The 13,793-nt window shown below is 41.1% G+C and overlaps 1 protein-coding gene across 4 annotated transcripts in view; it reads left to right on the top strand.

The window, feature by feature from the left end:
• The window catches only part of TSPAN9 (tetraspanin 9), a 167,175-nt gene extending 154,765 nt beyond the window's left edge, over window positions 1–12,410 (top strand). For all 4 annotated transcript variants that reach the window (XM_066572248.1, XM_066572249.1, XM_066572247.1 and 1 more), the window contains 6 exons: window positions 3,962–4,153; window positions 5,722–5,796; window positions 7,289–7,390; window positions 7,932–8,063; window positions 8,184–8,267; window positions 9,222–12,410. In XM_066572248.1, coding sequence (XP_066428345.1) covers window positions 3,962–4,153; window positions 5,722–5,796; window positions 7,289–7,390; window positions 7,932–8,063; window positions 8,184–8,267; window positions 9,222–9,293 — 657 coding nt within the window. In that variant the 3' untranslated portion in view covers window positions 9,294–12,410. The remainder of the gene's footprint in view (window positions 1–3,961; window positions 4,154–5,721; window positions 5,797–7,288; window positions 7,391–7,931; window positions 8,064–8,183; window positions 8,268–9,221) is intronic.
• The last annotated feature ends 1,383 nt before the right edge of the window (window positions 12,411–13,793 follow it).

Below are 13,793 nucleotides of genomic sequence, written 5' to 3'. Positions count from 1 at the left end.
GTGTGTTAAGAGCTCTCCTGGTGTTTAAGCAGCACTAGAAGATCTGATGTCAAGAACAAACTCTTTCTCTCTCACACACCTATTTGTGCAGCTTTTCCATCAAGCATTCTTTGCATGGGATGGAATAACTGCAAAAGTCAACAAGAATATGGCCTCATCCCTTTTCCTCTTGGTAGTGCCTTCCTTATCAGTTTCCTTTTTCTGATGCTGTTCAGTAACTTCAAGGGCAAGTCTATCAATATTATTCAATTAAAAACATTACCAGAATGGGATTTCCTACCCCTTCTTTACCCCAGCTTGTTGCCGCTTGGTAGTTTTGCTGGATTCTGCACACATGATCTTACTCTGAGAAGCACAAAATGTCATTGTTTGTGTACATGCTAAGAAACCACAAATGCTATTACCAATATCAAAAATTATCTAGCCCTTACTGACAGTTGTGGGCACAATGCTTGATTCTTGTGGTGTAATTAATGAATTTACTTCTCAGTTGTGTGAAGCAAAATGTACTACAAATACTTGCTAATATTCCCCTTGTTCCATTATTGGAAAGAACTGAGACACAGGCTGTTGGGTTTTCTGACTGACCTCTAGAGTTGTGAACATTTCATTCACATCCTGTCTAATAATTCCTCCCAGGCTAGATAATCCTGTGCACAATCTCCTTCTGTACAATATGTCAGTCTTGGCATACATCTGACCATCTGTGTTGTCCTTTCCTGGGTCTTGTAAACTCTTCCTGTATCTTTTTTATGGTTAAGGCAGCTAAACTTGGGTATGGTGCTCTATTGTGAAAGTTTGTATTGTTGTATTAGTTCACATACTGCTCAAAAATGAGGAATAAAATAAATGAGCTCCTTCCCTGTTCTGATGATAGCACTTGTCAGGGAAAGGCTTGTTTTGGGTTTTCTTTCTCTCTAAGTTTATCTGGAGTTCTAATTTCCCTCAAAGTATTTGAGACTCTTAATGTTTCCTAGAATGCTTTCTGTTTTCTGGACACAGTGATGAACACAGATAGACATTGAGGTAGTGAAGAGAATTCAAAGTGTGGGAGAACCTGTGAGGAACATTGGTGTTCCTTTTGCTTTTAAGCTCAAAATATGTTTACCATAGCTTGGATAAATTGCCCTGTAAGTAAAAGTGACTGACTTTATGATAGTGTTCTGCAGTGACATAAACAGCAGGGGAAGGAGAGATTTGATGGTTGCCTAGAGGATGATGATTTCTAATCATGAGAGGGAAACGAGCCAACATTTTTTGAGAAGAAAAATCCAGTGAAATTTATTACTCTCTTGAACCATTTCTCTGGAGAAGGAAAGTCAGTGCCATCACTCTTACCCAATTAAATACCAAGCAGCATATATTATTTAATTATATGGTGAAAAATGAATTAATGAGATGACTTGATATATTCTTCTGCTTTCACACTCCAGGATTCAGTTGTTCTGAACAGAAAGAGGTGGATCCTGTGAGAATAAATACTTGTCAGAGCATTTTTGTAGTGTTCACATTGTATAAAAAATGAGACTGGTATAGAATAAAATGTCAGTGAAAGGTATTTTATTGCTGGAATCCTAGCCAGCTTTGGTTGGTATGGTTGTATGCAATTAAGTCCCATGTCAGTGGAATTATTTGGGATTTTTTTAAAGAAGCACGAGTGAAAAAAAGCATTTGTCATGGGACCTGAAGTTTAAAGCATAAATTTTAGCTTCAGCAGTACTGCTATGCAGTAGAATGGCAGAGAGGAAAACAGAGAAGAAAGCACAAAAATCGAGGAGCTGTGGAGAGAAGAGATAGGAAATTTGTCTTAAACTTTTGGTGCTATTTGGTATGGGATGCCACCTTGTGGAAGTTGTTAGGTTGTCATGTCTTTTATCAAATCTGACTTTTTACTCTTCAGGCACTAAAGAATCCCAGTTGCATAGATCAGCCTTTATAGCCCCTCCATCACCTGATATTTTATGTAATCTGAACTTCCAGTGTTACTCTGCCTTCCCTCATTTAAGAATTAGGTGTTTCTGACTATTTATAAGTAAACATAAACATGAACCTTCTGGAGTAATCTCCTAGCCGCCTTTCTCTTCTGGACCAAATCTCTTTCAAGGATTGTGCTGCAGGATTTTTTCAAATGGTTAAGAGACACTGGCTAAGGCTTCTTTCTTCTATTTCTTTTGCTACGATCTCATAATTGGTGTTGGATTCTGAGGTGTCATTCTTTGTGGGCTGAGCTTTGTATTAATTGTATGTACTCCTTTTTGTCCTCTACTTGTCCTTCCTCTGTAAGCTTTTTTCCCTGAGCTTGCTCTTACCACCTCCTTGTTTATCTGAAGTGATCTATTGCTTTTGGCCTAATGATTCCAGAATTCATTGCACTCTTTCAAAACACTTGAGCTAAGGCTGTGACTTCAGAACTTAATAGAGTATGAAAGTCCAAGGAAGACATTTGTGAATGACCTTTGAAGTGTGAAATCAGGATCTTATGGAAAGTTACACTGAACAATTTTGGTCTTTGGTAGAAACTTCTTTGGAAACATTTACAGACTCATCCGTGGAGTGTCATGAAGTCATTGATTAAAGTGCCATCAGCTAATGGCAATGGCAGCCCTGGCAGCTTAGAAATGTCATTTAATACTTTAAATGAATGTTGTGTGGTGAGAGCTGTTCCTGACTTCCTGAACCATTAAGCTCTCAGCCCCTGCCTGCAGTTTTCATCTAATGGTGGAAACAGCTGAACCACAGGGTGGATTCCTGAGTGAGCTTGAGGCACCAAAACTGCAGCAATTCAAGGACAGAGTAGATGAAATTTAAAGCAGGAGCAGTAGGGTGGCTGATTCCATGAGCTGCAGACAGTTTGAACCTGTGGCCATGTCCACTGGGTCCTGCAGCAGAATATGATCAGGTGGCTTCTGTTTTGCATCCCCCCACAGCTCTTTACTACTCCAAGTTCAAACTGACCTTGCTGACATCTCATGAAAGGCAATGAGAAATCAATTCAAGCTCATTTAGTGGAGAGGACCAATTTGAAGGAAAAGATGAAAGTCCTACCCTGCCACATGCATGTGTGTATGTTTTGTACCAGTCTTTTCATAGGGATAGCTGGTGTTTGACTTTCTCCCACTACTCACATTCCTGTTGCAGCTGTGTCCAGCTCTATGATAGGACACAGATGTTGTGACATTTATCCATACCTGGTGATGCAAAGCTCCCCAGCCACTCTGTGGAGTTACTGTGTGTTGAGTTTTGGAAGAAGAAGTGCTTCCCAGTCTCCTTACAAGAATCCTGAATGTTTCCTCTGTGTTACCCAGTGCATTTGTTACTCTGCTTCCCTTGGGAATGCCTGTGAGCATCTTGCATAAGGCTTGAGCTTCCTGTACATAATGTATCTAGAAATCTGATTTTAATGACATTTTGAGATCACTGACTATCAACACTAATGCTATGAGAACTTGTACTAAAACTCAACCTGGGTACTGTGACTGGGCATTTTATGACAAATATTTCCTGAAATTATGCTTTTGATTGTAAATGTCTTCAGGTCTTCCTTGCCTCCCGTAGGATAAGGCAATACAGGGCTGAATACTCTGAGACATTGCAGATGACTGCACAAATAAGTGCAACAGAACATTCGTTCAAATAATATTTTTTATTTTCACAGAGAAAGATTGCACTGGGTTGCTGTTGGGACATCAATGGGTAGTTCTGGTTTAATGTGCTAAGTCTCTCAGAAGAGAATTCTGCCATCTAGTGGCTTTTAAATAGAATTATGAGTACAGGTGACGTGACCAAGTCTAAGTACAAACATTTAATTTCACTTTGTTTCAACATCAAGACACTGAGAGCATTACTTCAGAACATTTACCTGAGAACTTGCTTGTGAAATTCTTTCTTTTCAGAGTTTTGAGGGAAGGAGACAATGACATTTCTGTTAATGGTGAGACCTTTCTTTTGTTTGTCTTTGCAGTTATGTGGCTGTGGTCTGCTGGGCGTAGGCATCTGGCTGTCAGTGTCACAAGGGAACTTCGCCACGTTTTCTCCCAGCTTCCCATCGCTTTCAGCTGCCAACCTAGTCATTGCCATTGGCACAGTGATCATGGTGACCGGCTTCCTGGGCTGCCTAGGTGCTATCAAGGAAAACAAGTGCCTGCTGTTGAGTGTAAGACATCGATATTCCTTTTCACTAAAAACAGTGGCTCTTGCCTTGTAATTATTTTATTTGAATGACCTGTGCAAAATAGTCTTGTGGCTCACTGTGACATTGTCCTTGGCTTTCAATCTTCTGTAGGCTTGCAGTACAACATCCCACAGCTTTGGTCACAGTGATATCAATGGTGTATTAGCAAATCTGTCCTTGTTACTATGTGCTCTAATGTATTAGGTAGCAAAGCAAATTGCTATCAGTCACTTCTGAATGGTTGAGCATGAACTGTAGGATCAACCTGGATACCCTTCTGGAAATGTCTGTTGGAAGGACTGACTGAAAAAATTTTTTGTTCAAAGCCTCTCATGGCTATTTTCTACATTGCTCTTATCTAAGGCCTTTGTCAGAGGATGGTGGAAACCATCTGAGCCAAAGTTAAGAAGTCAAGGTCTCTGCCAGGCCTTATCAGTAAAAAATAAATAGTCTGACCCTCAAAATTCTCTGACCAGCACTGAAGCACAGAGGTTGGGAACCTGTCTCAGAAAACACAGTGTGGATATTCTCTCTTGCATAAACCCAGGAGGTTTCATCATTAGCTTCCCTGACTAATAATAGAAGGTTATATGGGGGAATATATAATACCCTCCCCCCCCCCCCCATATAAATATCCCTCTCCAAAAAAAAAGGCTGGGGAGAGGAGAACCCCCCTGCAAGGAGATGCGTATTGTGGCAGAAGGTGGGAGGAGGGCTTTCAAGGCCGACGGGTTCAAATTCAGTCACAGCTTACAAATCCAGATGCTGTGACATTAAGGAGCAGATTTTCCTTGTGCAAAACTTTCTTATATGGCATTGGGGAACAGCTGGGCAGAATTCCTTAAACCACCTCAGAGAATTAAACTGGAGGCAAAATGTGCACCTAGTTTTTTGCTATCTGATTGCTTCGTTTTGTGTGTTGTACAGTTAGGAAAGCAGAGATTACTGTTGAAGTCCATGTGACTCACCCACACTAACTGCAACACCAGCTTCATTTTTAAAAAAGATTGTATATTCTTACGAGGTTCTGCAAAAGTAATTTTATACTACCATGACTGTCATGAGTTTCCAGTTGAAGAGCTAGCTGGGCTCCACACTGCTTCTTCCCCAGTGTCTGGGGGTCAGGTGCCATACCTGTCTGGAGTCCACCAGGGCATAAAGGCATGAAAATAAATGCCTACTTGGCCTGAAAAGTAGTGAGGAACAACTAGAACTCACACTTGGGATGCCTCTGCAGAGAGAAAAATTTCAGATACAGAGCTGGGAATAGAAGTGCTGAGTAATATGATGACTATTCCACAGTCACATGTGGTTCAAGCCCATCTGCTAGGGAATCATTTCTGAGGCACGTCACATTCATCTTTGCGCTAAGGGATTTAGCATCTGTCCTGTAGTCTCTCTGAAGGAAAGAGACTCCCAGGACTGTGTGCTGTCACAGCAGTCAAAAGGAGCAGGACAAAAGCATGGCTGAAACCTGCAACCTGGTAGTAACCAGGTTTACTCTCTACTTGGCAAGTGTGTATACACTGTCTCTTTTTTCTTTGTTCTAGTTTTTCATCGTTTTGCTGATAATTCTCCTGGCTGAGCTGATATTAGTCATTTTATTCTTTGTTTATATGGACAAGGTAAGCAAATATGCCATATTGATTAAGTATCTTTACTAGCATGTAAACCAGGTTTAGTTTTTTGTTTGATGAAAGTATGTGAGTTCCTGGATCTTCACTTTGGTGAAGGTTTAAACTTGAGATTTTGGCTGTTTATTGTAAGCTACTTTTGAAGGGGGAGGAGGAAGTGATGAGGAGAAAAAGCAGGAGACAAGTCCCTGAAATAAAACCATGGTCCAGAGCCTCCCTTTTCATCTTGTCCTGAAATCTTAGATAGCCTTCAACATGTTTGATGTCTGCAGGCTGATCATCTTGTAGTCCTGGGTTGTGGAAGGTCCTGTTTAAAACCTTATAGCTTCTTAGGGCCAGCCCTTGGAACAGGACTGGAGGAGAGAGGCATGAGATATTCACAGGTTATTCCAAATGCCACCAGTTGTCTCACTTGACTGGGCAGTCCCAGAGAGTTTAGTGTGAGTGCAAAATGGATCAAGAGATAGTTTCTCATAAAGCCCATCTGTAGGAATCTGCAATCTTGGAGTGACTAAGTGACTTAAGCACAACTGGCTGGCCCATCAGATACATAACAGTGCAAAAGTGACTGGGGAACTGGAGACCTCTGCTAAACACAGGACAGAACCTTACAGTATGAATATGTCCAGATTTATTCTAAAACAGCTCCTCCCAGACCTTTATCTCTTCTCAGGTTGTCATTATGATGCCTGCTACTTTCAGGAAGCTGAGGTGAACTGCTGATTTTGACTGGGCTGTAAAAGAGGGATGAAACAGATCTTATAAAATCATTGACCTTTATGCCAGGACCATAATCCTTTCTCTTCTACCAGCTCACTACTGTCAGAGGCAAGGTACATTCCTACCTGCATCCAGGACTCTGGGCTCAGACTGAAATTAAAACAAGAAATGGCACATCTCAGATATCCTGTTAAGCATTTCAGCTTTGTCTTCTAAAGAAAGAAGAGCACATTTGAAAGTCATAAATCCTACAAGCTTGGTCCCACAAGGAGAAAAACAATAACGTCTTTTTTCAACTGATTTTGTACTGGCTATTGACTGTAGCCTGCCTGAACCCATGCAAGAATAACTCCACTAAGGTTGGGAAGCCGGGACTCTGGGTTTGTGGTATTAGCAAATTAAAACAGGCCACAGGTTAAGGCAGGAGAGGCTGCTGTGGTGTATTGCCAACAGCTGCCTCTGGCAAGGTTACAGCAAGCTCAGCAGAGATGCTGTTCATTTTCAGTTAGTTTTAATCAGATGATTCTGGCAGAGGTCTCCTATCTCAAGAGAATTAACCCACTGTTTTGCAATCTGAGGGAGAGACTAGGCCTTGACAGCTGCTTAAAGGTCCCAATGATTTATGAAGCTGAAGCTTTTTATCCATCTTAAGTTTGTGGTGAGAGAAGGTAAAAGATGGACATTTTCTATGTGTGTTTGTACCATTTAGTCCTTTCCTCTGAACAGCAGTGCATTGACTTCCTCTGTCTTCTACATGGTGCAGGTCAGTGAGAGTGCAAAGAAGGATTTGAAGGAAGGAATGAAGCTGTACAATTCAGAAAATAATATTGGACTGAAAAATGCATGGAATATCATTCAAGCAGAGGTAACAATAGTAAAAAAGTAACTATTTGGTCATCAAGGCTGCTGCAGTGGCATCCATACCTAGTCTAAAAGATGGCTAATGCAGGTTTTGATTTCTGATTTTGTTCTCTTGAACATGCAGGGAATACTGTGAAACCGAGGATCAAAGCGTACTCTGTAAGGTGAAAGATGCTCACCTGTCTGGGATTCTCTGTGGCTATTACAGGCATAGAGATGATCTGTAAGAGCAGAGAGGCAGCAAAACCTGCATGTGTGGCACTGCAGCTTTGGAAGGATTTTGCTTTTAGCAGTTGTGGGCTTATTACCTTGTTTTGGTGTTTGGGCCTGTGTCTCAAGAAGATTTGGGACTGGAGCCATTTATTTTCTTTGGTTTTGTTTTTTCTTTGTGTTTTTCAATATTTGCTTTAGGTGATCAGCAACTACAGAATACCTTAAAACTACCAAAGTGTTGTGGTGAACTTTTTGAAAATACAGAGTGGTTTAGTGGAAATAAAAGTTTGTGGTTGTGCTAGTTAATTTATTAATCCTTTACTTCTGCACAGATGAAATGCTGTGGTGTAAATGACTATACGGATTGGTACCCAGTGCTGGGAGAAAACATTGTTCCAGACCGATGTTGTATGGAAAACTCCCAAGACTGTGGACGGAACTCTACTGAATCACTGTGGAAAACGGTAAGGCTCACTTTGCCCAGGTCAAGTCTTAGGTAGGGGTGGGAAGGAACAAAATAGAGGGAATGCACATGAAAGAAAATGTGACCTTGGGGTTTCAATTTTCATCTTTCATCATTTCAGGGATGTTATGAGAAAGTCATGAGCTGGTTTGATGACAATAAGCATGTCCTCGGCTCGATTGGGATGTGTGTCCTCATAATGCAGGTAATACCGGTCTGATGTTTTTCAACATGCCTTTGATTTGCTGTCAGCATTCTTGGCTCTGCTGTGTGAAAAGTGATGCTCAACTGCTTTGAGTTAGAATCTTATTTCAAAAATGTCAGATTTATTTATGAGTTAATTTAAGGCCATATGCTCAGAAGGAAGCAGGTCAGTAATTGGTCCTGCAAAGAAGACATGCTACACTGGGGTTTTGCTTGCCCGTATTTTGACTTCAGGGTACCTCTTTGGAGTTCCCATATTAAGCCATCTGTTACACTGTCCTTTCAGGAACTGGTTGATTTTTCATTTTGAAAGCAAGTTCTAGAAATTACCAAATTAGTCAAATCATGGCCACTGAACTAAGGAGGTTGATGTGTTAAAAAAAAAAACAAGTGCAGAAGTATGATAATAATCTAAGGTTTTGGGGTTCTTGCTCTGGGGAAGTGGTCATGGCACCAAGCTTGCCAGAGTTCAAGCATTTGGAAAATGCTCTCAGGCACATGTTGTGATTTTTGTTATCCTGTGCAGGGCCAGGAGTTGGACTCAATGATCCTTGTGGGTCCCTTCAGGATATTCTATGATTCTATCACTGCCATACTTTTGGGGGAGAATATCTGAATCTGATCTTTTCAGTCACGGTTCTCTGACTGTAAACAAGCAGAAATTGTTGGGTCAAAGGGAAGAATGACCTGTATGTACTGATTCCAAAAAATTGTTGCATGTACAACAAAGAACCCCAAGAACTTTTTTGCCTCCATCTGTGCTCTGACAGATACAACCCTGGACATCACTATGTGCCTGAACAACATACAGTCAGATTTACTGCTCAGTGTTGAAGCTTGAGACATATGGCTAGTATAGAATGACTGTTCAAGCTACAGCTGGGCCACAAACACAGGTCAGCAGTGTAGTTTTGGCAACTTTCCTGTACTAAAGCCCTTATTTGTTTTCCTTCAGATTCTTGGCATGGCCTTCTCCATGACACTATTCCAGCAGATTCACAGGACTGGCAAAAAATATGATGCCTAAAGCCTCGGAAACATTATCACATCAAACCTTCTGTCTCATCATAAAAATGAACACAAGGAATGACTGCAAGGAGCATCACACCTAGCCCTGCTGAGGAAATCCGTCCCATTGACAGATCCACTTCGTTGTTACTTGTCCAGTTATTATCACAACTTATTTGACTCATTTTTTCTTCTGTTTCACATTTGCCATTTATTTGCCAAAGAGGGGGGAAACTCCCCAAACAAATGGATTTTCTACACAAAATCATAGATCTGCTCTAAGAATGTTTCTTAACTTAAGAAAATGTTTTGCTCTACTAATCCATGCTATATGTGCGAAAATTATGTGTGTTTGACATCAAGGAAGAATTCTTCAAAGTCTTCCATTAGGCTTTCAACCCTTATGTCTGATTTACTGGAAGATTCAGAAAAGCCACTCTAACTGAGAGTCCTAGGATTTGGAGCTGCTTTGCTTTGCAGCTTCTTGTACCTTACGGTGTATACTTTTTTATTATGATAATGATTATTATTATGATGGATATAGCTTAGAATTTAGTTGCCTGACTTATAACTTCTTACTGTTTTTGGTTTTACACATCTATTGTACATTAATTTGGGAACCGCTGTGCGATCTCCAGAGGACCTGTTTTGCAAAGTTGATAGTAGGTGCGGGCAAAGACATAACTTTTCTCAAGTCCATGGGGAGGCAGCACCTACCTTTATTAGGGCCTTGATGCCCTTACTGTAATAAAGGTATTTCCTTTAAAATCAGAGACTCTGTCCTCAGATGGAATGCAAAGCCTTCCCACTGGACCAGATGATGAGCTTCCTGCTTCTGCGAGGCAAAGTTCCAATGCCTTTACTCACCCAAAGCAGTGCCTGGCTGCTTTATGTCATGCTACTTTGAAAGCTAAAACCACTGACTAAGCAAGTTACTACCAGCACAAAGGAGAGAGATTGCAGTCTGACCTACTGGCAGCAGACTTCACTGACTGTGTTGTCTGCTTCAGAAAGTTTGCCCAAGGCATGGCAAGCTGCTGGATGTGAAGGAAGGGGATGGCAATTTGATGGCACCATTATCATGCCATGGCCTTTGTTATAGCAATATCCTCAGGCTAAAGACAGCTACCTCCCTTAGCTAGAAAGGACAGTTTTATTATGAGTGACCAGATGATGCAGGAAAGGGGCAATTTCCACAACAGCACTGGGAGATGATCCGTATTGGCACACCTTCAGTAGAGAATTGTTTTTTGCTGACAGATCACCAAGTTCATCCACTGGAGTAGTTTACTCAATGCATACTTTTACTAACATTCCTGTTAGAAAACTTGAACATGTATTTCTCCACTTTGAATGCTTCTTCATTGCAAGGGGCACCCACTTACCCGTTGTTACAGGTTTTTGCTGTTTTGTGAAGGAAGAAGGAAAGGCTCAGACAATGGAGGATGCTGTGATCAAACTTCAGTCAGGGCTTGACTCAGCCCTGAAAGAAACACTGCTTTTTGCATGGACAGCTCTCAGAAGTGACCTTCAAAGGTTACCTCATCCAGTGTCACACCCAAAGAGGTATTGACACATAGGTGAGATGGGGTTCAGTATGACATTATTGGGCTGAGTTTCAGAAACTGTTGTGGATTAAGATTTTGTGCCTTTCAGAGCCACGCCATCTCAAACTACTCCTCTGGTAAACAAGATTCTATTAATGTCCAGTCTGAATATTCATACTTAAAGCTGTAAAAATATGTAATTTTCATTGTATCATTCAGCCTATCCTTTTCCTTGTGGGCTGAAATAGCCACTTTATACCTGGGAGGTTTTAGTCCCCTATTTATCTTCCTAATAATTCCTGCATACATCTGTACATCTGGTAGCAATAGTGTTTTGTGTGGCTTACATGCCACTTTTTTGAGTTCCTATGAAATCAGTGTGATAGGAAGGAGTGTGAATGTGTGGGAGATAGAGATGAATTTGGGGGTTGCAGTGAAGAAGAAGGTTACTATTCTTAAAGCACAGCCCTTGCCCATATGAGCACAATGCCCAAATTTCACAGGGCTCTGGTTTCCCACTGAAGCAGACAAGGCCATATGGGTTCAGATATTTCAGTTGGATTGCCCTTGAAGGAATCAGGGAAGAAGCAGAGGGAAAGCACAGAAACTGAATCCAGTTTTACTTCCATTTCTAACAAAAATTGGGACCAGGAGCATCTGAGCCTCACTGGAGATGGCTGTTCCACCTTGAAAAAGGGGCTCTGATGCCCAGTGTATCTGCTGCTACATGTAAGACTGTATCCAAAGTTGCTAAGATGTGTTCCCATTTTTGCAAGAAAAGAAGGGATGGTTTTTGTCTGATGGCTCCACTGCATTCTCCCTTTGGGCAGAGGTGCTTAGCTTTCTCTAGATTTTCTGGTGCTCAAAAAGAGCCAGGTGCAGGGCTGAGTAGGAGCATCATCTCTGTCCTTTTGGGTCGCACAGTGGTATCTGCCGCATTTTACATTTTAATCTGCAGTCAGTTTTTGTACAAAAATGGTAAAATATATTAGTGAAAGTAATAAGGAAATAAAAGATGTTTATGAGTAACTCAGAGATGAAATGTGTAGTTGCAAACTCAGCTACTTTGCCTTCCATCCAAACTTATTTTTCTAGAATGCTTCATTCCATTTCACGATCTAGAAGCATAGATCCTGAAATCTTTTTTTAATGACTACTTTAGGCATTTTAAGCACAGTATTAAGTGAGATAGTTACATGAGCTTCATGTATTCATCTCTATGAAGCCACCTACAGGAGAGGAGTCAAAAGCAGGACTGATTTGTGTCTCTAGCTGACTCTCTGATGTGGGAGGTGATGACAGACATCCTCAAAGATGCAGAAAGGTAATACCACTTTCCAGGCAGCAAAAAACAGCTCTGGAAAGTGTGAGGTTGCAGCAGTCGGTTTGTCAGAGAAGGCACTAATTGTCCTGTAAACTGGTCAAAGGGAGCTTTGACTCATGTATGTATGCACTTTTTTTTGCTTATGCTGGTGGGTGGCTGCCTGTGTGTTTTCCCCAAATGTCACTCTGATTATTTAACTATAAGTTTTTAGCATGTTTTTAAATAAAAACTGATACTGAGTAAAAGTATCTTTAATATACACAAATATTGGTTTGTAAAAATGCATACCTCCCTGTATCTCTAATTCATGAAAGCACAGTTCAAGTCTGTGAAAGTGCTGTTTCTCTGAGTGTTCCTTCAGACTGTAGCATACCTGCTGTCTTACTGTCCTTCATGCTCGGGAGCTGCCACAGAAATTACAAAGAGACAAAACAGGAGAACTGCCTGAAGAAGCTCTGTTTGAAAGCTGATGAAGTGTGAATCAGCAGTGAACTCTGCTCACTCCTGGTCAAAACCAAGGCTGTTTGTTACAGGAAACCCAGGTGGAAGTCACTCAAAAAAAGTGCCCATAGCTAAGTAGCATGTGAAATGCTGAAAGACAATGACATAAATGTCTCTGAGATGACAGAAGATGCCTTGGATTGGATATGTCATGCTTTGTGTTCCTGGACTATGGCTACGTTAGGCCAACTCTCCTATCCTGTGTCCACCCGCTCCATTTCTATGCATGAAATACAAATTCACACACAGGGAGGGTGCAAGCACAGAAGACAGCCAGACTGATCATCATGGTCTTTCCTGGGTGACATATTGGTCAGGCATAGAAAAAGCAAGGAGGAAAAGGATGTTTTCCCAGCAGATGGTTCTTGGGAGCAGTATGGAATAGGCCACACATAATTCTGATGTAACTTCTTTCCATAAGTTGAGCAGCTTCATCCTGTAGCTGGCAAGGGGAAACCTGGAGATGTTTGCCTCTGGGGTAGCCATCTGTTGTGCAGTGGAGAGTAGACACTAAGAAACAACATGCCATTCCCACTGGGTGATGTTTGCACCAGTGTTTCTTCTATGCAATACCTACTTTCGCCTTTATATAAAAGATTTTTATTAGGATGATATAAAAATAAAGGATTTTTTAAAAGGTGCTTCTTTCAGCTCATTTGTCTTCTAACTCCACCACCAAAACTGAAAAGGGGTGAAAATAAATAAATAAATAAATTCCAAAAGATGACTCACAGAGATCTATTCCAGCCCCACTGCAGCTAAAATCCAGAGCTCTTGAAGCTGTTTCATTTGTGAAAAGATTCCTCTCCCCTGCCTCCACCCCACCCTCCCCAGTCCTCTCTCATCCTTCAAAACAATATTAAAACAGAAAAAGTTGTGAAAAATCCCCAAATAATGGAAAAATGGTTTCAGGAGCCTGATACAGGAAAGAGATTGCAAGGGTCATAGAGAACACAGAATAGCTGAAATGAGGACAAAATAGTAGAGAGCTTGAAAGACATTCAGAGGACTCTGAGAAGTCTTGGACAAAATGATTAACTGAACACTGATTAACACTCAGATAGAGAATGATTACAGAATAGCCCTCCAAATGCCAGGAAAGTAGAAGATGGGCTGAAAGATCCCCAGATGAAACAGGAGCTAAGCA

This window comes from Molothrus aeneus, chromosome 2 (genome assembly GCF_037042795.1).
Source record: "Molothrus aeneus isolate 106 chromosome 2, BPBGC_Maene_1.0, whole genome shotgun sequence".
NCBI classification, from domain to species: domain Eukaryota; kingdom Metazoa; phylum Chordata; class Aves; order Passeriformes; family Icteridae; genus Molothrus; species Molothrus aeneus.
Note: the sequence above shows the minus strand (reverse complement) of the source record. Positions and strands in the feature narration are given on the sequence as shown.